General features: G+C 34.7%; 1 protein-coding gene across 9 annotated transcripts in view; it reads left to right on the forward strand.

The window, feature by feature from the left end:
* The window catches only part of PPP1R12A (protein phosphatase 1 regulatory subunit 12A), a 161,588-nt gene extending 139,381 nt beyond the window's left edge, over positions 1–22,207 (forward strand). For 4 of the 9 annotated variants that reach the window (XM_040491344.1, XM_040491348.1, XM_040491343.1 and 1 more), the window contains 7 exons: positions 6,317–6,333; positions 7,400–7,535; positions 9,462–9,566; positions 14,469–14,516; positions 17,190–17,240; positions 18,123–18,292; positions 19,763–19,856. In XM_040491344.1, coding sequence (XP_040347278.1) covers positions 6,317–6,333; positions 7,400–7,535; positions 9,462–9,566; positions 14,469–14,516; positions 17,190–17,240; positions 18,123–18,257 — 492 coding nt within the window. In that variant the 3' untranslated portion in view covers positions 18,258–18,292; positions 19,763–19,856. Of the gene's footprint in view, positions 1–6,316; positions 6,334–7,399; positions 7,536–9,461; positions 9,567–14,468; positions 14,517–16,429; positions 16,461–17,189; positions 17,241–18,122; positions 18,293–19,762 lie in introns of those variants that run through there. The other 5 variants (XM_040491345.1, XM_040491350.1, XM_040491346.1 and 2 more) reach the window with 4 other exon arrangements.
* Positions 22,208–24,689: the final 2,482 nt, after the last annotated feature.

The following is a 24,689-nucleotide window of genomic DNA, read 5'->3' on the forward strand; positions in this document are numbered from 1 at the left end:
TTCCTCCCTCTATTCCCTATTGTTTGGCTGTAGAGAAAGCTGACATGCTTTAAAGAGCTCTATTCACATAGGAGAAGAGCTGTAAAATATGAGTTGGTTCTAATCTTTTTTTTTTTTTTTTTAATTTTTTTTTCAACATTTTTTATTTATTTTTGGGACAGAGAGAGACAGAGCATGAACGGGCGAGGGGCAGAGAGGGAGGGAGACACAGAATCGGAAACAGGCTCCAGGCTCTGAGCCATCAGCCCAGAGCCCGACGCGGGGCTCGAACTCACGGACCGCGAGATCGTGACCTGGCTGAAGTCGGACGCTTAACCGACTGCGCCACCCAGGCGCCCCATCTAATCTTCTAAGTTCAACACTGTCTAATCTGAAATGGCATTCTGGTCATAGCATCTTTATTTTTGGCTTGGAGTTCCTAAATAGAACTATTAAATTCTTTGCAATCAGCAAGAATCTACAATAATATGAAGTGACCAGAAATTGGTTACCTGTGCTACGTGACTGTGGATGTTACTTTCAGGGCCAGGTTTCCTATTTTGTCCTGAAAGGTACTTTTATTTTATAATTAGGTAGCCAGACAGATATTGAGAAATTAATTACTTCCAAGGGTACAATTATTTGCAGGATAAAACTTTATCGATAACTTTTTTTTTTTTTTTAATTTTTTTTTTTCAAGGTTTTTATTTATTTTTGGGACAGAGAGAGACAGAGCATGAACGGGGGAGGGGCAGAGAGAGAGGGAGACACAGAATCGGAAACAGGCTCCAGGCTCCGAGCCGTCAGCCCGGAGCCCGACGCGGGGCTCGAACTCACGGACCGCGAGATAGTGACCTGGCTGAAGTCGGACGCTTAACCGACTGCGCCACCCAGGCGCCCCTATCGATAACTTTTAAATCTTTTGCCTATCAGTTGTCAGCACTCCCCCAATTTCCCTGTGTCTTGTGTTTATTATATTCTGTAAACTTGACCATTGTCTTCCTTTCCCATTGCTACCCTATGAATTCCCATCTTTCAAGAAAAAACAATAGATAAAAGAGGGAATGGGTTAGTAAACCATCCTCAGCTGGCACTTATCACTGCCTTATCACATAGACCTTACATCCCACCAGGCTGGGATAGAAGGGAAAAGATTTTCTGACTCACAGTTATGACTTTGAAGCATATTCAGATTAGTTGGGTTTTAAGTTTTACTGTTAATTAACATTGAGTAGAAAATTGTTTCTAAGAAGAAACATTTTCTTAGTTCCAAACAATTTAAATAGATTTTTTTTTCATTTTATCTATTTTTTTCACAGAAATAAGCAATTTTATTAGGAAATCCCAAAGAGTGGCTTTATTTTTTCTTAATTTGAACATATACTTAATTTTAAAATAATCATTAGTATTATATCTCAGAGCTGTAAATTCTTAATAAAAAGGAGAACTGGGTTGTTTGTTTTAATTTTTAATTTAATTTAATTTTTTTTTTAATAATTTACATCCAAATTAGTTAGCATATAGTGCAACAATGATTTCAGGAATAGATTCCTTAGTGCCCCTTACCCATTTAGCCCACACCCCCTCCAGTAACCCTCTGTTTGTTCTCCATATTTATGAGTCTCTTATCTTTTGTCCCCCTCCCTGTTTTTATATTATTTTTGTTTCCCTTCCCTTATGTTCATCTGTTTTGTCTCTTAAAGTCCTCATATGAGTGAAGTCATATGATATGTGTCTTTCTCTGACTAATTTCGCTTAGCATAATACCCTCTAGTTCCATCCATGTAGTTGCAAATGGCAAGATTTCATTCTTTTTGATTGCCAAGTAATACTCCATCGTACATATTTACCACATCTTCTTTATCCATTCATCCATCGATGGACATTTGGGCTCTTTCCATACTTTGACTATTGTTGATAGTGCTGCTATAAACATTGGGGTGCATGTGTCCCTTCAAAACAGCACACCTGTATCCCGTGGATAAATGCCTAGTAGTGTAATTGCTGGGTTGTAGGGTAGTTCTATTTTTAGTTTTTTGAGGAATCTCCATACTGTTTTCCAGAGTGGCTGCACCAGCTTGCATTCCCATTTTTCATTTTAAATAAAGGATTATTTAGCTCTTGTTTTTGTGCTAACATTCAGTTACAAGTAACAGAAAACCCAACTCAAACTAAAGAGAGTTTATTGTGCTCCAGTTATATTACACAACCCTGTGTCAGCTTCAGCCTCAAGCTAGTTTACCTCACACTGCTGGGATTATAATAATTGGCTTAAGCCAGACAAGGCCCACCACTAAGATAGTGCAGCCATTTTGCTACTAATGTGGGCCATATACCATCTCACCTAAACCAAATGACTGGTACACCATGAGGAAAAGGAAGAATGGAGGTTAACATACTAACAGTATCTTCTACAGTAGACTAGAAAAGTGCTTCCACCAGTATGCTACTCTCTTTTTAAAACTTGTAGGATCGGGGTGCCTGGGTGGCTCTGTCAGTTGAGCAACCTACTTTGGCTCAAGTCATGCTCTCACGGTTTGTGAGTTCGAGCCCTGCGTCCGACTCTGTACTGACAACTCGGAGCCTGTAGCCTGCTTCTGCTTCTGTGTCTCCCTCTCTCTGACCCTCCCCCACTCATTCTCTGTCTCTCTCTGTCTCAGAAATAAACCTTAAAAAAAAATTAAAAAAAAAAAAAAACTTGTAGCATCAGCCCTTACTTTTCTGTGTAAAAGTATTAGCAGCAAAATTCTTCTGTACATTTTCTGAAATAAATAGTGTCATCAACACCTCAATAGTGTGTTTGATGACAGAACTTCCATTAGGGTTCTAGAATCCAAGTTAACTACATTACCAAATGGTGTGTGCCCCGTACATTTTTGCTTCAAAGATAAGTAAATTGGATAAGGCCAAAAAGTTCTTAAAAATTCTCAATTGCATATGAAGCTCAAGCTGTCTACTTTCAGGATATAAATTAAAAGAAATTAATATTAAATTTTATCATAGAAAGCTGCATTACTTTATCATAACATCCGTTACATAGAATTATGTATGATAATTATTATAACGTTCATTATTTCTAAAAATGGGACTTATGTTGCTTTGGTTATTGTGATTTGCTATCATTAAGTTGTTAGATAATAAAACTTTTACCTTGCAAAGGACACTAGTAATAAATCAAGAATTTTAAGTATAGGAGTGCCTAGGTGGTTCAGTCTGTTAAGCCTTCGACTTTGGCTCAGGTCACGATCTTGCAGTTCACGCGTTCGAGCCCCGTGTTGGGCTCTCTGCTGAAGGCTCAGAGCCTGGAGTCTGTTTCAGATTCTGTGTCTCCCTCCCTCTCTGCTCCTCCCCTGTTCATGCGCACGCGCGTGCTCTTTCTTTCTCTTTCTCTCTCTCTCTCTCAAATAACCATAAAAAAAATTTTTTTAATAATAAATAAAAAAGAATTTAAGTATAACACTAAGGCAAGAAAAAAAAGATTAACAGATTTGATTATTTAAACATGTAAAACTAGAATATGATAGAAAAGATACCCTTATTAAAGTTGAGGCACATTTACTCTGTTTATAAAGTGAATAATCTTAATCCTCTTTTTAACATTTAAAAGATTAGTATTTGTACTATTAAAAGACTCACTAAAAGGAAAGTAGAAACAGGATATATGAAATTAGTAAGTTTTATAAAAGAAGAAATATAAATGGCCAGTAAATTTTAAAATGCATTCAATCTTAACCAAAGACATGACAGTTAAAATAAAAAGTGAAATTAGCAGAAGTTAATAATGCTCAGATTTGGTATGATTACTGTTAAAGTAGGCATTTTTATATAAGATTTTGGAACTGTAATAAATTCATTCTTTACTGAGATTAGTTTAACAGTACAAATCAGAAGCTCACTTACATGTATATCCAAAAAAGGTTAACAGTAGTTATCTAAGAGGGTTGGAGGCACAGGGAGTTACAGTGAAACTTTTTTATGCTGTGGTACTTTTATATGACCTTCTGGCACTGTAATAAGGGTATTTTTACTTTGAAAAAATAATTTTATAACACAGGGAGCAAGGATGTTACTATATGAAATAAGGACATCTACCATTTGAAATAAGCTAGTCATAAAATAGACATACTATGATTCCATTTACATGGGGTATCTAAACTATTCAAACTCTGCCAAAGTAGAGTTCTGGTTTCCAGGAGTTGGGGGTAGAAGAATATGGGGAGTTGTTCAATGGGTGTAAAGTTTGTTTTGCAAGATAAAAAAGTTCTAGATGTGTTGCACAACAATGCGAATATAGTTAACACTATTAAGCTATACTCCTAAAAGTAGTTTAGATGGTGAATTTTGTGTTACGGGGTTTTTATCCCAATTTTAAGAATGTAAATAATGACCAGTGATCACACGATTTTTAAAGACAAAGAAATGAAATTTGAGTGATTTCTGTGACTGCTTGGAGTTTTTGTTTTTTCTTAAATTTAAATCAGTGAACCAGAGTGCAAATTGGTGAGGTGAGAGGTGATGTTTTCATTTGATATGTACACATGGATATTTTTTTGAATTTTAATAGGATCTCTTGGGTTTTTTTGGTTCTGTTTTTTTTTTTGAGATATAATTGACATATAATACTGTATTTGTTTCAGGTGTTCAACATAGTGATTCATTATTTGTATATATTACAAAATGATCACAATAAGTCTAGTTAACATCCATTCCTACACATAGTTATACATTCTTTTTCTTGTGATGAGAACTTACAAAGTCTATTCTCTTAGCAATGTATGAATTTGAATCTCTCAAAAGTTGAAATTTCCCTTCAGAATTGTTAGTTGTTATAAAACTAATGAACAAATCAATGAGGTAAAGCATTGTGTGAAAAAAATAGGAAGCAAGTGCAAAATTAAAATTGGGTGGGTTCTTTTTTTAACTTTTTTTAAAATGTTTGTTTATTTTTGAGAGAGAGAGAGAGAGAGAGAGAGAGAGAGAGAGACAGAGCATGAGCAAGGGAGGAACAGAGAGAGAGGGAGACACAGAATCCAAAGCAGGCTCCAGGCTCTGAACTGTCAGCACAGAGCCTGACATGGGCCTCAAACTCACGGACCATGAGATCATGACCTGAGCTGAAGTCGGGCGTTTAACCGACTGAGCCACCCAGGCGCCCCCTACAATTGGTTTTCAATTTCAATAGACTAGTAAGGCATTTTTAGTCCAAGTTAGACTTTAAGTAATCCCAAAAGAACTCAATAATTTTACAGTGCATTCAGAGATAAATATAATGGAAAAATACAATTATCTAAATTTTGAAATTTTACAAACCATTCTTTTTTTTTTTTCTTTTTTTTTAGCAAACCATTTCTTAATAGTTACCATACAGATAATTATAGATTCAGCTAGTGCTTCAGTAGAAAGGGAAAAAGCTAAGGATGACCACCAAAAAAGTTTTGTCCCCTACTAAGACCCTATTAATCATTTCACTATTTAGATAAGAAAAGTTATGAAACATTGACATAGCATACCACTTACTTGAGAAAATTAAATCCTAATTTCCTATCCCCTAATTGCTAAACTTGGAGGAATTTATAGCTAGATTTCTAGAAAGTAAGTTTTAAACAAAATATGTGTATACTATTATATATAAAATACTTTAAGTATTCATTTGTTTGCTTCTCATGTTATTGCTTCAAAAACAGAAAAATGAGAAAAATAGTTGCTTTGGGATATCATGTAGTAAACTTGATGTTTCTTAATATAAACGTACTACTTTCTCCTGCAGGGTAGGTATAAGTAATAAATATGTGTCTTAGTCTCTCTCTTTTTTTCTTCTAATTAAAAATATTGTTGGGGCGCCTGGGTGGCGCAGTCGGTTAAGCGTCCGACTTCAGCCAGGTCACGATCTCGCGGTCCGTGAGTTCGAGCCCCGCGTCAGGCTCTGGGCTGATGGCTCAGAGCCTGGAGCCTGTTTCCGATTCTGTGTCTCCCTCTCTCTCTGCCCCTCCCCCGTTCATGCTCTGTCTCTCTCTGTCCCAAAAATAAATAAAAAACGTTAAAAATATGTAAAAAAAAAAAAAAAAATATTGTATGATGGTATTTTCAGAAATTCATAAAAGATGACCATAAATTGCCAAGTGTAATTAGTTGCATGGCTATTATGCATGAAAAATATAGTGATTCTGTTCTAGAACTTCTAAGAATAATCACATTACAGTTAAAACATGTAGATAGTAAATAGAGAAGTTTAGTAGTGTGACAATAGCATAAATGTTATGTTAAATTTACTTGATCTATATTTGCTTTAATAAAAGTATAGAAATTTAGTATGCCTGTGTTTTTCTCTTTTTTCTAGACGGATTCCATTTCTAGGTATGTTTTATATTTTTACTGACTTTTTTCTTATTTTTATTTTTAGATTTTCATTCCATGTTGCTTTTAGATACTTACGGATTTTGTGAGTTGTTAGGATTATCTGAATAATAAAAATCTGTAGATGTTTAGACGACCTAATAACTGTTACCAGCTTTCTTTGTCAAAGCCTTTACTTCTAGTTAAATAGTCCCAGTAACTCACTAAGAAAGAAAATTTTTTCTTAAACCCTTACAACAGTGATAACTTTTTAAGTTTTCTTAATAACAGCAGGGACTGATGAAACCCACCATAAATTTATTTGATGAGGTATTCTGAATCTTCTCTCCAATCCCTGCTTTAAACAAAAGAAAAACCATGAAGACACTAAAAACTGTCATCTAGCTCAAAATTATTTACCTTTTAGAGAACCTCCACAGTGTCCTTGAGTCTAACCTCCATTCCATTTCTCTTGCCCATAATTGTTAACCAAAGCCTTGTAAAACCAAGAACAAATTTTTGTATACTACACATTTCCATTGAAATATGGAGGCAATAGCTTTTATCAAGAAAAGGTAACCTGAATTCAGAACGAGATAATAAGAGAATTCTCATGTACAAATGAGATATGTTCTTTCTGTTTAGGGCAGACCTATTATCTGTTTGGATAGACTAGTTTATCAAATCTAAAATTTTTAGACAACTGTATGCCACTTAAAGGAAAAGTGCTACCAAAAAGTATAATACACCATCAATTATAAGCCATGTTCTATATTCTGATTTCAGAGATTTTAAAATGTAAAAAAAAATGTACAATTTAAAATTGTTGAAATAATTTATCGTGATGTGAAACCAGTTCTGACTTTTGGATATAGATACATTGAATCTCTTCCTCAAATAATGGAAATGAATAATATTATAAATAACTTTCCACTTATTAAATGTATCATAAAAGTTGATTGATAATAGATGAGGGAGAATGTTATCTGCTGTTTTGGAATATCAAGTTCAAATGTAGTAGGATGCATGTTAATGTGAGCTGTAAAAGCGTTTAATAAAGATTTTGACTTTAATTCATCTTTTAAAGATATGAAACCAGTTCCACATCAGCTAGTGATCGGTATGATTCCTTATTGGGTCGCTCTGGATCATACAGTTACTTAGAAGAAAGAAAACCTTATAGTAGCAGGCTAGAAAAGGACGACTCAACTGACTTTAAAAAGGTACTTGGGTTATTCAACTATATTTAATAAAAAAATAATTGTTGGTTGATCTATTGATATATTTGATATATTTGTGTTTGGATATTATTCCTGGAACTCATTATGAAATCAGTATCTTGAAATAACTTAATTTTCAGTTTGGGGCACTAAATGGTAGATAGCCTATAAATAAATAGCTGTTTTGTTGTTTTGTTTTTTTTAAAGGAAAGAGACTTTATTTCACACTTAAGTGTCTCAGGCTAGTATGGTGATACTGTGATTGAGTTGAAAAGAGGCATGGGTATTGGGGATGTTTGCGTGTGCATGCGCACACATTTTTCTTTACCTATTTGTTAATAAGAGGTGGCCAAAAAAAGGGAATAGAGCTTTCCCAGGAGAATAGAGTTTTTCCTAGGTAACTAAAAAACTTGTGGTAGCTTAAGTGCTGTTACAGATTAAGGATGGAAGTATTTAGGAAGTAAGTCTTGGAAACTCAACAATCTAGGATTCTATCATAGTTCTTACATTTTTTGAGCTTAGAATAAACCTGATGAAATTTGTTGGGGGAAAAAGAAGCCTTGTGATACTTGTATGTGTTCCCCAGCTATTTGGCAGCTATTTGTATCACTTTCTTACAAACTAAGTCAGCAAGAGAAGGAAGGTGGGAGGTCGATTTACATTATGAATAAGATTGTCATTCATTCGGTAAAGAATTGAACCCTGAACTGTGCTAAGTGGTGAGTTTCTACTTATCAGCAGTAGATTGAAGATGCTGTCATTACACTTATGGATATCTTCCATATAGTAGAAGAGAGAGAAGTTATCATACAGTCATACTAATAAATGTATAATTTGAAAATAGAAACAATTATCCTGAAGTAAAGGATCTGTGTTCTAAAAGTGTATAACAAAGGAAAGTTACAGGGCCTAGAAACAGATGTTCTGAAGAAGTGAAACTTCAGAAGTGAATCCCAGAAGGGTGATTAGTTAAACTGGCAGAATGGGACAAAAAAGTTTTCTACGTGGAGTGAACTGCAAAGACATTGACCTGATGGTAGAACAGCACAGGATGCATTGAAGTAATTAAATTTTCAGTATGGCTAGTAGAGCAGAAGGGATGGAGGTGTGACATTGCAGTTAGGTGTTCACATCAGGACCAGACCATACCTGTTTTACAGGGTGTTTTAAGGATATCTTCATACTGAGGACCCTGAGAAGATAGTCAAGGGTTTCTAATGTCTGAGGGTTAATGGAATGGTTGGCATATGAAATTGAGATTGTAATTTGGAAAAGTTAATTCTTGCTGCTAATAGAACAAATTAGAAAGAGGTCAGGAAAACAGTTTTAATATTAAAATAGTCTAATAAGAGATGATTTTAGCCATCTATAGTGGTAGTAGTAGAGATGAAGGGGAAAGAAATAGTAGATTCAAGTGTTACAAAAGTATTCAAGAAGTATTTCACTTTCCTTTAAATTTCATTAAAGGAAAAATACATTCATTAAATGATAAATACAACTGATGCTCCGTCTCAGTGTCAGGAATTCAAGAGAGAATGGTAGGCAGAGAAGTTCACAGACCCCAAATGAAGATCACTTGGAAGCTATTCAACCCTTAGCTGTAACTGTCATTGGTCTGTAGATATGTAGTCCCTCTTTATCATATAAATGAATTTTTTTTAATGGAAATAGAAAAGTTAGATTTTTTAGTGATATCTTAAATTTGTAACATGATCTAATTTGTTAAAGAGTTTATATGGACAAACACCTGCATAGCATAACCAAAAATTTCTGCCTTGCAACCACAAAGCATTAAAATACTTTTTAAATGTCTCCTTTAATGGCTTCTATCTCTTATTAATCTCTGTTTCAATATTGCAAATAATCAATGTGAAATCTTAAAATATTAGGAGAGCAGAAAAGTAATTTGTTCTACCCTACTTTTTACAGCTTTATGAACAAATTCTAGCTGAAAATGAAAAGCTGAAAGCACAGCTACATGATACAAATATGGAACTGACAGATCTTAAATTACAATTGGAAAAGGCCACCCAGGTTTGTACCTTTTTCTGTTTGTTACCCTGAAGGTTATAGTTGTGATTTATTCTGTCTAAAAAACTGGACTGAAATATTCTCAGATGTTTCTTTGAAAGATAAGTTTGGTTACTGATAATAGCTTATCAGTAAGAAGGAATCAAGATCATACAGTTTAATGATGACTTCATTTTACTTCTTTCTAGAATGAATTAACAATACAAAAGTATAGGGGTACCTGGGTGGCTCAGTTGGTTAAACATCTGACACTTAGTCTCTGGTCATGATCTCAGTCATGAGATAGAGCCCCGTGTCGGACGCTGTCAGTGCAGAGCCCACTTGGGATTCTCTCTTTCCCTCTCTGTCTCTGCCCCTACACCATGCGTGCACAGCGTGTACACTCTCTTTCTCAAAATAAATAAACTTACACACACACAGATGTATAGCCTTGTAGTGGAAAGTTGAGGTGTTTTTAAGCCTTTTAGTGCTTATGTTGTGATACATACAGGGCTTAAATGCTTATTTCCAGAATATCAAATAGGTTTTAAAAGCATCTATACAGAATCTTCTTAAGGCCGTAAAATAATTTTGTAATCACTGTTTTTTAATTTAATGTTTTATTTTTGAAAGAAACAGAGTGAGAGTGGGGGAGGGGCTGAGAGAGGGAGACACAGAATATGAAACAGGCTCCAGGCTCTGAGCTGTCCACACAGAGCCCAGGGTGTGGGGCTCGAGCTCACGAACTATGAGATCACGACCTGAGCCGAATTCTGGCGCTTAACCAACTGAGCCACCCAGACACCGCTATAATCACTTTTATTCATTATAAATATTTTCTGTTTGTTCCTTAAAAAGTAATTTGATATAATAATGCTGGAATAAGATAGTTTGTCGTTAACGCTTTTTACCTACTATGCAGCAGCCTACACGAGACCATTTTAGACAAGAAAATTGGGATAGCTGAACAAAATTCACAGCTGTATATATGATGTAGGATACATTTGATCTAGGAATTGTTTCCTAAGCTTTTTTCATGGAATACTGTAATTGTGGGAGATAGTGATAGACACATTCCTTCCTCATTCTCTACCTGTCCTCATTCAAAGAGAAAAGTTTTGTAACCCAAGAATCTTCGGAGATACTATACTACATCTTGGAAGTTTTATAGGATACTATTCATGTGTTAAAAGCCTCTAAGGGGTCCCATAATTTTTAAGAAAACAAACTTGTTTAATTTTAACATGAGACCTTCTAGTATAAACAAATTTCTGCAGTACAACTTTTGCAATCCAGTTTGAAGTCACTGATCTAAAAATGGCATCTCCAGTTGTATAAATGAGACTGTATACTTTCATTGGTCATTCTTTTATACTTATCTTTTTTATAATTTTTTAAGTTCTCTATGTGAACTTCTACTTGTTACTAGGTACCTTCTTGTTGTTGTTAACCTCTATTACATTGTGAAGCAATTGGCAATGCACAGTGGAGGCTTTGCTAAAATTCCAGGAGTTAAGATAACCTTATGAGGTTATTCAGCTCTGCAGATTCCATCAGCTGCTGAGGGTTTACTATAAGGATATACAGAGAAGTAAGTCAGAACAAGAATACATTTCACAGTGAGGTGTCATAAAAACTTAGAATGTCATACAAGTTACAACTTGCTGGTTTATGCTTAGGCTTTATGATAAATTGGAAAGTCATCTTTCTTTGGGTTGCATTAGTAGCTTTGTAAACCTCCTCATATAAAAATATCATAACTAGTTTTCTGAAAATAGCTTTAGCTCTAGAGATTTGATCATAATGTTTTCTAAATAAAAATGTTCACTGCTTTAAAAAGAAAAAAAGTTCACTGCTTTCTACAGCAGTGTCCTGTAACTGGTGAGTCAACTAATCTGTGTTTTTACTGCTTACTACCTTCTCTGTTTTTCTGCTCTCTGCGTACCCTGTTGTCATTTCATTCTTCCTATATGTCTCTCATTTGAATTCTACAAGAGAGGAGAACTGATAGAATTAGCCAGTTATTATCAGCATGGAGCAGTCCTGTTACAGCTCACGGTCTTGTTAGTGAAAAGTCCAATTTCATAGGACACTGGACAACCAATAGCAAGTTGCCTTTGGGTCCTGTACCAATTTCTGATCCTGTGGACTGTGGCCAGAAAAGTCACTGGATTAAAAAGTATGACAGCTTCTGCCTTAGCAGACATTCTGAGTACCATGCCCAGTATACTGAATGAATAATGGGAAGGGTAATTCAGAGTTTAAGACATCGGTAAGTATTCAGAGTTACTATCTTAGTTGGGAAACCTATGTAAATGTTATTTGTAAAATTTAAGGATATATGTAAAAGCAGAACTGATAAACATTAAGCTTTTTGTTCAACTCTAGAGTATTTATGCTGAGTATTTAAGTCTACTATGAATCATTCCACCTGATTTTTTAATTTTCTTTTTTGAGCATTACTTCCATAACATAGTGGTGGCAGTTTGATAGTTGCATGGAGTTTTTTCCAAGGGATATCATCCTATTAATCATATGTTTGATAATAGTTGGCCAAGGGACTCTAGAATCTTTAAGTCCCGTCTTAGTCCAGCCACCCTCCTCCATGTAGTCTCCAACAGAGGGAAATAAGCTGATTTACCAAAAGCTGGTTTGATGAATATTTTGTCAAATGTCATTTCACTAGATTTAGTAATTATGATTTTAACAGCTTATTAACTACAAGATTTACCAGAAATATTAACTAATTAATAAAATTGATTTTTAACATAAGAAATTAGCACATAAATCATAAAGTTGCTAAAATGTCCTCATATGAAGAAAACTCCTCAATAAAATGCCAATTTTCCATCTAAACTTTCATATTTGATTTCTAACAATAAGTAAGTAAAATGTCGACTTTTCTTTTTCCAGAAAGAGTAAGCACAAAAGCATAAAACCATTTAAAACAACAGAGAAAGGGAAGGATACCCGACTATGATCAGATCTTTAACTTTTATATACCATAACCACAAAAAAGAAATTGTGATAAAAGGATCAAAAAGTAACGGTTGCAAGTCTGAATAATACTAAAGCATGAATACTGAAAGGGCTGACAGAACAGAAAATTGTATAAAGAAACATTTAGGGGTGCCTGACGTGCTCAGTTAGTAGAGCTTGCAACTCTTGATTTTGGAGTTGTAAATTCAATCCCTGTGTTGAGTGTAGAGATTACTTAAAATCTTTAAAAAGAAAAAAAAACATTTAATGATGAAATATATTTTTAAGTAAATTTTGTAGTTAATAGTCATAAAAGAGCATTCTTGTTAATAAAGTTGCCAAAAAACAGGGCACCTGGGTGGCACAGTCCATTGAGCATCCGACTTCAGCTCAGGTCATGATCTCTCAGTTTGTGGGTTTGAGCCCCATGTCAGTCTCTGTGCTGACAGCTCAGAGCCTGGAGCCTGCTTCGGATTCTGTGTCTCCCTCTCTCCACCCCTCCCCCACTCTCTCACTCTCAAAAATAAACTTTAAAAAAATGTTACTTATAATTCTTTTAAAAAAGGTGTCAAAGGGGCACCTTGGTGGCTCATTTGGTTAGATATCCAACTTCGGCCCAGGTCATGATCTCACTGTGTGTGGGTTTGAGCCCCACATCAGGCTCTCTGCCATTAGCGAAGAGCCTACTTAGATCCTCTGTCTCACTTTCTCTCAGCCCCTCCCCAACTTGCTCTCTTTCTCTCTCTCAAAAATAAACATTTAAAAAAAGTTGTCAAAAACTATTTTGGGAGGCACCTGGTTGGCTCAGTCGATTAAGCAGCTGACTTTGGCTCAGGTCTCTCATGGTTCATGGGTTTGAACCCAACATCAGGCTCTGCACTGACAGTTCAGAACCTGGAGCCTGCTTCAGATTTTGTGTCTCCCTCTCTCTTTCTGCTCCTCCCCTGCTTGTACACTCTCTGTCTCAAAAATAAATGAATAAACATTAAAAAACAAAAAACACTTCTAGTAAATTGGTAAGATTGAGTATTCAGCAAATTCGCTTTTGGGAAGTGAGCCATTTGATGAGTTTTTGGTTGTTTTTTTTTTTCCGGCAAAGTGACCAGGAATCCCAAGGGAGATAAATGTGCAGAAGTCAGTGTAAGTCAGAAAGAACTAGGATAGAACTTGTTTTTTTAACTGGGTCTTTTACTCAGTATTCATATGCAGAGCTTTGTGGTGTTACATGCACCATATGACTTAAAATCCCAAGGGTCCTTTCCATCCCCCATATCTCAGGGGACTTTGTCAACTTTGAGTTGATCACATTGTACAGGAAGCAGGAAAATGAGTCCTAAGTTCACCAGGAGAAGAAAAGCTATATAGCTAGGATTTCTTCTAAGTGACCAGGAGTATGAACCTTACTTACCAATTTTGGAATATGGGTGATTGTTAACAAAAACTCTAGAGAGAGAGAGTGGGCAAGACTAAGCTGGGAGAGAAAACAAAATTTAGGCCAGTTCACTGGTTTGTCTGCATGGATATTTCACTCACTAGTCCGAACTACATTTCAGTCAAGGTCTTATAATTTGACCATTCGGATTAGCCACTCCTCCTGGTGGTGTAGGAAAGGAGAGAGTTTGAGCATTGGAGGAGAAACTGTAGGATCTTTTTGGTGTTGTTCCACAGTTCTCCTCCTTCCTTACCCCGTACTGTACTATGTAAAGACCTGAGGAAAGTGGAATGTAGTCCATGAGAGCTGTGGACACCATTCTGTTTCTAAGCATTCCTTTAACTTTTTATTGTTTCAATACAAAACTGATTTTTATTTATACCTGTGTATTCCTCTACCTGACTAGTATGACTTATTTGAATACCACTAGAGGAGAGCTACTGTGGTCCTCCTCCACTACCAACCCCCACATTTACTGTACTTAGATCCCTTTTATATTTCTTACTTTGTTACAGAGGCAAGAAAGGTTTGCTGATCGGTCACTATTGGAAATGGAAAAAAGGGTAAGTGTCCATTTTATTGAGTAAGTAATCTTTTTCCCCTTTTATTTTATATAAGCAATAGTGGAGGATTTTTTTCTTTCAGTTTTGGCTTTATGGTTGATAGTTTTAATTAGTGTAGATTAATGTTAATTTAATTAGGAATGTTTTCTGGCTTAGCTTCTTTATACAGTTCTGTGGGATCTCTGTAGGTGTGAAATAACCCTGCCTCTGTAGGTGTTAAGACTTAATTTACCATGTTATTCCTTTAATGGATTAAAAAAATCTTTGCCTTCATTCTGAAATATACACATTGTGGTAATGAATCTGATGTTTTTGATATGCCATTTATCTCCTTTGGTTTTCTGTGGTGATATACTTAAAACATTTTGGTCATGTATACATTTAGTTTAATTGTTTGCAAAATTTAAAGTTTATAAAGATTCTAAGAACATCAAATTTTAAAATTCTTTTTAAATTGATGCTTTACTTAATTTTGAATTTAAATATTTAACTTAAATAGGATATTTTAAACAAAAAATGATTATTAGAAAAGCCTTTTTGCTCTTTTTTGTCTTTCTGTAATTTTTTAGCTGGCTGTGATATAGTCACGTGTATTTCTTCATTTATTACTGTTATTGCTCAGGGGTCTTACAGTGGCCATAGGAATAACTCTACAAGTTTAGTTTGAGCAGTTCAGAATGTATAAATGATCAAAAGTTAAAGGAAAATGCCCAAAAAGTATCTGTTAGTTCACGTGAGCTGTGGTTAGAGAAGTTATATCCTGGGTAGCTGTGATCTCTAAGTCAAAGAATAAATAATCAGGAGCAGTTGATAAAACATTTTCTTCCATTCCATTATAAAAATAGCCAATTTAACTTTTTTTTTTTAATTTTTTTTCAACGTTTATTTATTTTTGGGACAGAGAGAGACAGAGCATGAACAGGGGAGGGGCAGAGAGAGAGGGAGACACAGAATCGGAAACAGGCTCCAGGCTCTGAGCCATCAGCCCAGAGCCTGACGCGGGGCTCGAACTCCGGACCGCGAGATCGTGACCTGGCTGAAGTCGGACGCTTAACCGACTGCGCCACCCAGGCGCCCCAAAATAGCCAATTTACCTTTTTGACCAAAAACAAAAAAGAGAGAGAGAGAGAAATGATGTCTGTCCTTTTTTATTCTTGGCTTGCGCATACATGATACATGTATTCATACTCTGACATTCTCATCTGACTCCTTTGCCTGCCTGTCGAACGCAGATAAATTACTGAGTAGCTTATCTACTTCCATTTTAACAGACATTAGTAATCATAGTATTAATAATAACTGCTAGCATTTATTCAGTGTACCAGGCAGGCACTGGGCTAGCACTTTACATACATTTTCTCGTAACCATATTTTTTAATGTTAATAAGTTTGCCAAACAGAAGAAATTGCCTACATCTTTATAATTGCTATTTTGGTGATAAGACAGTTAGATATAGACAAGTATTCTTGTCTTTTTTACCAGAAAATAGTTAAAATCTTGAAGGTACCTAATAAAATTAAGGATGATGGGGTAGAAGGAAATAGGCTATTTATGATATTTCACCAAGTTACAAGGATCAAATATGACACTATATATCCTAGTGTTTCGGGAAATGCAATGGTTTTTATGAATTAGTCATGGCTGTATTACTAACTAGCAGAAAGTCCTATTCATAGGAAATAACATTTTTGTCTATGTAATAGTGTTTAAACAAGTTAAAAATAGAATAACATGGTACTTAAAAGACTATGAGTAGGATCCTATTTTTTTTTTACATCATATAACCTAAAACATTAACATTTACAGTAAATGTACTGCTTTACTAAATATCAACATTAATTATTAATCTGGGAAAGAATGTCTTGGGAATTCATAGTGATTAAACTAAATTTAAATGGTTTGTATCTGAAAGGTGACCGGCAAGAGTCAGTATCTTCTGGGCGGTATGACCTAACCAAAGTTTTACAGCACATTAATTACTGCTGCTTGCTTTTTGCATAACACCCTAGAATGCTTATTGTTTAAGGCAGAATAAAACAGTACACTGCAGTAACGTATTGTATGTTACCTTTGCCTGTCACTCTTTGAAAGGAGGAACATGAAAATACATGCTGCAGCTGCTGCTTCATTAGAGTCACGGCATCAGTGCTGCACACAGTATCAAGCTCAGTACAAAACTGTAAAGCCAACTGGATAAATAATGGCTAGTAGACCTTGCAGGTGGAGGAGATGAACTTCTCTTAGATCCTTTTGAAAGTTTACACATATTTTAGGCATGTTTGCTTCTTGCGTTTCTGCTTCTGTCACTGTAGAATAATTGCATCTATGTGTGGGGTTTTTTTTCCTCTCTACATAATCCTCAGTCTTGAGTATTGGTTTATTCTATGCCTAAGTTTAAATGAACTGAAAAAACAGTTTGAACATGTTATGTAGCATCTTACCTTAAAGTCAAAGCTTTAAAGAAAGAGCTTATAGAAATTAATAAAAATAATAATCTTCATATTTATTTCTTGAAAGACATTTGGAAAGCTCTTTGCACATCACTGGCATCACATCTTTTTCCACACTGCTCCTGATTTGATTTTTGACTCTAAAGTGTCACTATTTCACAACTTAGAGAATTAAGAATATAATAATTATGTGATAAATATTGGTACCTTAAATTGATCTAGGAACGAAGAGCTCTAGAAAGAAGAATATCTGAAATGGAAGAAGAGCTCAAAGTAAGTAAACCATGCTACTACTTATGAGAGACAGTGCTGTTTACGAACTTAAATTTTACAGAACTAATAACATACTGTGTTCATGTTAATTGTTCTCAACACTGATTGTGTAATTTGTGAATTATCCATATGCCGTGCTTCTCTTTATTCCTAAATCCAGGTTTTAGATGAGCTAGGAGAACATTTATAATTCAAATCTTTTTGTTAATCAATTTTTATGGCTGTTTTGATAGTCAGGTGTAGAAGAAATTAGACAATAATGACTGTAAGATTTGGGATTTAGTATTTATTCTTCACATTTCACATACTCTGTTTCTTGGAGAGTAAATGGTGGAGTGGGGATCGATACAAAAGTGTTTTCCTTTGAAAATAAAGGACTTTACGGTAGTGGGCCAGCAGAGCTGTATTTTATGGAATTCTGAATTACCTGTAGAAGTAACAATTTGTTTTGAATGTTGGAAGGAACACTTCTTGCAGGGGGAACAAAAATAGCACAGTTAATTGATTACCTTTTATCATATTGTCTTGCATAAAATATCTTTATCACATTATGAATTAATGAACTGATACTTATGAAAATGTGCCTATAGAATTAGACTGTCAAGATTTAATTATTGTATTGCTGAATTTGGTTCTTTGTTAGAATATTATTATTGAATGACTTTGGAGACAAATTTTTTGGATTTTGTTTATGTATTTTGTTTGATATGGAGTTTTAGGACTACACTATTTACCTTTGTGAATCTCATGGAATATCCTTTTAAGACTCTTAATTTTTTTCCTCTTATATTCATTTATCTGTGATTCTTTGTATTTTTATTGTCCTCTTTTCCATTTTCTTATTTTTTTATTTTCTATTTCTTTATGTTCTAATTCCTGCAGAACCTGCACCAAATAAAGCAAATTCAGACTCTGAGAGAGTTAAATGAACGACTGCTGACTGAGAATAGGGCCTTGACAAGAGTGGTAGCCAAGCGCTCAGGGTTCTGTAGGCAACTGCAGTCTGTGAACCTATAACTTGTAGTTTCATCATTTCTTCTTGGTAGAGCCAGGCAGGTGTTTTTGTATTAGTAAGCGTGTCTTGAGCTCACTTTTACAAATTAATGCCATTGTGTCTGTAGCTTATCATATAACTGTTAATTATGCATGGCTTCTCAGAATGTTAGAAAGTGTCACTAATTGTATATTCTGACTGATAAACTACAGTGAATTTAGAGAACGGTTTAGGGATTTAAAGACTTGTCTGCACTTTTGCAAAAGCTTGTGCACATTTTTGGCTCTACAGATAATTTATGGATTAAAACTATGACCATTTAAAATTCTTGACTAGAAAGAAAAAGGAACGTAAACAATGTAACATGTATTTTACATATAATTAATATGTTGAAGGTGACGATTAAACATGTTTTATCTGTTTTTCAAAATAATGTCATTTTCACTCAGAACCACTTCAGGTAATATTCACTTAGTCCTTTACAGTGGTATCCTGATACATAAACTTCACATTACTGTATTTTATAACCATATATTCTGAAAACAAGAATTGATTCATTCCACATAAATTTAAACTCTTCATAAAGATTTTGCTTAAGGTAATTTTGCCAAGTAGAAGTTTTACTTTTGTCTAATTTTATAATCTAGTACATCTTGAAAGCTGAGGAAAGGTAGTAGAAAACTATTTCCAGTGTCTTGCAAAGTATGTTAGTGTCCAAAGTATAAACTGTTCTACTTCCTAGCAAATCTGGCAGAGCACCTGGAATTTAAGTCATTCTTAGTAGAAAATCCAGTTTACTGCTAACATTTCCATCCCCTCCTTCAGTTTGTCTATAGAACAGAAAATAGATTTCCTTTGAGGACCTGAGCGTGTGTTTTTCTCTTTGTTCCAAATACTGGTTGTTTTTTCAGTGCTTAGATATTCTCATAAATATATTTTGGCTTATAAGTTATTTTATACTATTCCAATAATAGGAATAATTGTTATCGTTTAATGAGCACCTATCTTGGATCAGACACTGTAGTACATGCTTAAGCTTAGTACTACAGTTGAATCCTTTAAGGAATTCTAATAATTTAGAACAAGTCTAACTCCCTCAAAATTTCCCTAAATAGGCTGGTTTTCTTGTGGAATAATATTTAAGGTCCGATGTAAATAAAGTTAAAAGGGTTTGGTTTAGGTGCTGATAGAAGTCTTAGAGGAACTCCCTTTGAGAGCCTATCCTAACAAAAACAGGCTTCATTTTCTTGGCTGCTCTAATACAGTGTGCTTGTGAATCATAATATCAAGTGATTTAGTACATTCCAAATGATAACTTTGGGAAAATAAACTTCTCATTCCATCATTTATTAAACTAATTAGCGTCACAAATCAAGTTTTTTCTTTCTTATACGTTTTAGCCACTAGAAATTTATATAACTGACCGAGCTTGTTCATGTGTCTTGTAGTGAAAATATAAAAACACTAAGGGTAACATTTTTGTCTTCCTATTGAAGTAAAACCTTTTCTTTTATTTTTACCCTCATAGATGTTACCAGACCTAAAAGCAGACAACCAGAGGCTAAAGGATGAAAATGGGGCCTTGATCAGAGTAATAAGCAAACTTTCCAAATAAAAAAAAAGGAAAAAAAAAGCAGCAAGTAATGGAATTGCACATATGAGCAACCCAGTGGACCATATTTGACAGTCACTGGAAGCCTGGGAAGAATCCAGGGAGACTGTCATTTTCGGATATCCTGCCAAATGCCCTCTTATCTAGGAATTTTGTTTTGTTTAATTTTCTGGGTTTTTTGTTTTTTTTTTTTTTTTTTCTTGTATCAAGACCATTGTTTCATGTTAATGCAGCTGCTGAGAAGATTTTTTTTTTTTTTAATGACTGAGAAAACTTGTTTACAGCTCCAGCATTTAAGGAAAGTGTTCAAGGCCAGATATGCCTCAGAGATATTTAACCAGTAAGCCTTAGTTGTACATAAATACTTTTGTGTCAACAAAAACTTTCAGCTCTCACAGAAGACAGTTATTCAACATTTTTTGATGTGCCACAGTTTCCAGTTTTTCGATATTTTTTTGCTTTACATCTAAGTTTGGGTTTGTATTTTTTCCTTCTAACTCTTCATGTGGCAGACTCATCTATGTTTTCACAGCTTTCTCATTTACAGAAAAGAACACCTGTTCTCCTGATATCATTGTCATGTATTAGGCTAATGCTCTGTTGTCTTCCGCCTGGAACTGAATTGCTTGGTGGAACATTTGCTTTCACTGTTTGTGCAATATGCATTTATTTCTTATATGAATGCTTTAAAGTCAATTGAGATTAGATTCTTTTAAGTCCTATTTTCTGCCTTTGTTGGTCACTTTTTTGTTTTTGTTTGTTTTTTATTATTGTAGTATATAATCTTCACATTCATTTTAGCAGGTACTGAGTGATCCTGTATATATAAATAAGTGTATTGTTTTGATTTTTAGACCACCACATGGCATGCTTGACTATTTTCTTAATTGAAATGTCTGTTAATGCAAAGTAGGCTACTCCATAATAGTGTTAAAAACAAAATTTGCTAACAATGTGATATAAAGACTTAAAAAGTAACACATTATGTGGGGCCCTATCTTTACAAAAGTTTTCTACTGTAAAGTGCTTTTACTTTTATTTTCAGTTTTCATTTGATAGTATTCAACCACAACTAAAGTTGCATAAGATAATTGCTTCACATTTCACATACCTATATTTATCTGAGTGCTGTCTAAAACTGTTGTGCTAGCCAAAGTAATGCTATGAAATCATTTGCAGACTTAACCGTGAGTTAATGTTAAATGCACTGTTATTGCCATGTGAAGAGGCATTGACTTTGATACCACCATCATGTTCAGACCATTTTATACATTTCAGTGGCCTTTTAAAAAAAAAAAAAAAAAAAAGCAAAACCAAGTACATAGTGAAGATGGCTTTTATTTGGACAAATAGCTTTTATATTTTCATCAAACCATGCAAAAAAATACCACATCTTTCTGGCACATAACTGTCTCCTTAACCACTGAACAGTTCAGCCATTTGAATAAATTGTACATTGTAAAGCTTATAGTAGCTAATTGTATTATTGATTGTATTGTATACTATATTAAATGTGAATTTGTACCCCTTCATTTTAAAAGGTCATTGTGTTCTACTGCCTATTTTAGATTACTTTGGGGCTGGGAAAGGGTGTTTTGGTAAGCAGGATTTTAAGTCCTTTCTCTCTTGATTGGTTTTATGAAGATATAAGGTTATGCTCTTACTACCAAGCTCAGGATTCTTGATTTTTAAAGGTACAAGGATAGTTATGGGAATTTTATTTTTGGTTATATTTGAACTGTATGAATGGTGGGTCTGAATATAGAGAATTTCCATGGTCTTATGTGGACGTAAAATATACAGATAATTGATCAGTTTGAGTGACTGCAACATGTTCTGGTTGCACAACAGTTAGGCATGCTAAGGATTATATTTGTGAAGTTTGGATGCCTGTGAAGAATGATTAAATACATGTTTCTAATATTTTAGTGTTTTGTATTTAGGTTATTTATTCTTTGTATCTAAAACTGAACAGCTACTGTGCTATATTGATTTTATTGGTAGTATTGAGCAGACCTTGTTTCTGCATGAAACTAGTTGCAAAACCCACTATTTTGGAAATAAAAATGTATTTTGACATATACAAATAAAATGAATAAAACTATTTTAAATGTGTGACCTTTTACTGAAGACACTTAAATTTTGTTCTGAGATATTTAAATTCTGCATGGGTATTTTTTCACTAATTGCTTTACTTGGATTCCAATTTGAATAATTTTCGAAATTGTAATATTGTGATAATTTGCACAACATTGTACATGCACATCTGTAAATGCAATCTTAATTGCCATATTTATGCAATCTGTGTACCAATTTCAACAAATGTTTATATATTTTACATAAAGCTGTCTGTATGCAGAATCTGAGAACTAGTTTTTTTATGATAATAACTGGGTAAAAAATAATAGCAAGTTTCAAGATAGTAGCTTTGTAGCATGAGATTTCATTCACATAGACATTTTGTGGTTTCTAAATTAAACCTGTGCTTTTTCTTAGCTGCAGACATAGGCTTGGGAATACATATAAAGATAATACTCCATTGAAATGTAAAATAACACATCATTCCTCAACCTGGGTTTGTCCCAAGTTCAGCCCCTCATCTACTTACACATCTATAACTACATAAAAGAGACACTTCTAATTTGGGGAACTTGGGTAAAGGACTTGTGGCAAGCCTTTGTTTACATTAATATAAGAATTCAATTCTATTTTTTCTATTTTCAGTACTTGTTTTCCCTAAGCATGCTCACAGAACTAAGAACATTACTGTTGTTTGTCCTGCATAAAAGAATTTCACGTGCACATACTTCAAAGCCAAATGAAAAGCAGCTATAGAACTGTGTCAGAGAGGTCTCATACAAAAAGTAGGTATTTACCAATCCACTCGACTGCTTTACTCTTTTGCTTAGAAGTTTGTTATCACCTAGTCTTTCCTGGCCAATCTGAACAGTCATGACTCTCCATGTCATAAGTTGTCATAAGAAGAAAATCATCCAGAGCCCAGTTCTCTTCAGACCAGGACCATGTGTTTCCCTTAGGACACAATAGTCTTGTAGTTTGCCCTCCACTTCATCACTAGAAGCAGAATACAGCAGACTCCACTAACAACTATGAACTACCCATTGGTGAAAACCTTTGGCCACAAACATGAAGTCTGACTGATGAGCAGTCTTTTCTGTGATGTCCACGTGTTATACTGTATACATGTAATCTCTGTGCGTGACTGCGTGTACACAAGCTGCTGTCCAAAAAGGATTGAGTATAGAATAAAATTGTTTTTCCTGTTGTATATAGCTCTAGATACCTAAATACATTGCTTGACTCATTTTGGAAAGGTTCTCTGGGGTTAAATGCTTTGGAAATGACAGATTGCTCTTTCTCTGAGGTAAGTGACGGAGAGTGACTTATTTCTGTTCTTTGCCTACAAAATGACCAGATTACAAAGCAATAAATTTAGGGCTCCTGGGTGGCTCAGTTAAGCATCTGACTTCGGCTCAGGTCATGATCTCACAGTTGGTGAGTTCGAGCCCTGCTTATCTCTCTTTTGTTCCTTGTTCACTTGCACCCTCTCTCTCTCTCTCAAAATAAAAAATGAAAATAAATAAAAATAGAAGCATCGAGGAGTCAGGAGTTTAAGATTTTATAACAAGGTAACATAATTTGCTTATTACCATAACTTGAAATTTTATGACAAGATGTTTTTGTTTATTTTGGGTTTTGTTTTTTAAGAGACTGAGGAGGAACAGAGAGAGGGAGAGAGAATCCCAAACAGGCTCCGCATTTATCAGCACTGAGCCTAACACAGGACTTGAACTCATGGACCTTGGATGACCTAAGCCAAGACCAAGAGTCAGACAGACACTTACCCAACTGAGCCACCCAGGTGCCCTTATTACAAGTTGTTTAAAGTTTATTATAAGTGAGCTTTTCTGAGCAGGTCTGTCACAACTTGCCACTGCTTGAATTCCAATAAATATATGGGTCACAAAAATTAACTAGGTTTTCATTTTAAAAGGTAAATGAAAGGGATGCCTGAGTGGCTCAGTCAGTCAAGCATCCAACTCTTGGTTTCGGCTCAGGTCCTGATCTCACAGTTCATGAGTTCTAGCCCCAAGTCATGGGGCTCTGTGCTGACAACACAGACCTTGCCTGGGATTCTGTCTGTCCCTCCTCTGCTTGCGTTTCTTTCTCTCTCTCTCTCTCTCTCTCTCAATAAGTAAATAAACTTAAAAAAATAATAAAAGGCTAATGAAAAGGAGGGAGTGTTTAAGAAATTATCACTATTAGTAGATTTTGTTTTAAATAATATACAGCTAATAGGGCCTGTCCTTTGTGCTTCTATTTGTGGGAGACTGAAAGTAGAAAAGAAGAAATTTATCTCCTTTCCCTTTCTCATACAGTATTTCTCACAGGTCTGATTCAATACAAATCTATTTCAATAGGATACCTACAACAGGCTGGGTAAATAAAGTCCATCTCCATCTTCTCAGTGAGAAACCAGAGATAACTGATCTAGCATTCCAAGCTAATACAAAGCAGAGCTCTTACCCAACCTTTGTTGTGGTTGTCCTTGTTCTTCCCAACTCTCAATGCAGGACTTTATCTGCTATATCAGTTAGTCGGTTCGATGGTTTATTTGCATTAAATTGCATAAATTACCTGTGGGTCTATTTTATATGTCTAGGCTTAAAATACTTCAGGGGTAGTGTTTCTTGATTTTTTTTTTTCACATTCTTATTCTAATTCCACATCCTTACCCCGCATCCACTAAATTTCTCTGTCTTTCCTTAGAACTTGTTATTACTAAACCATTTTGTCCTATAGTGGAATTTTTTTAGACTTT

The sequence above is a fragment of the Herpailurus yagouaroundi genome, unplaced genomic scaffold, assembly GCF_014898765.1.
Source record: "Herpailurus yagouaroundi ecotype Mexico unplaced genomic scaffold, PumYag 182, whole genome shotgun sequence".
Lineage (NCBI taxonomy): Eukaryota > Metazoa > Chordata > Mammalia > Carnivora > Felidae > Herpailurus > Herpailurus yagouaroundi.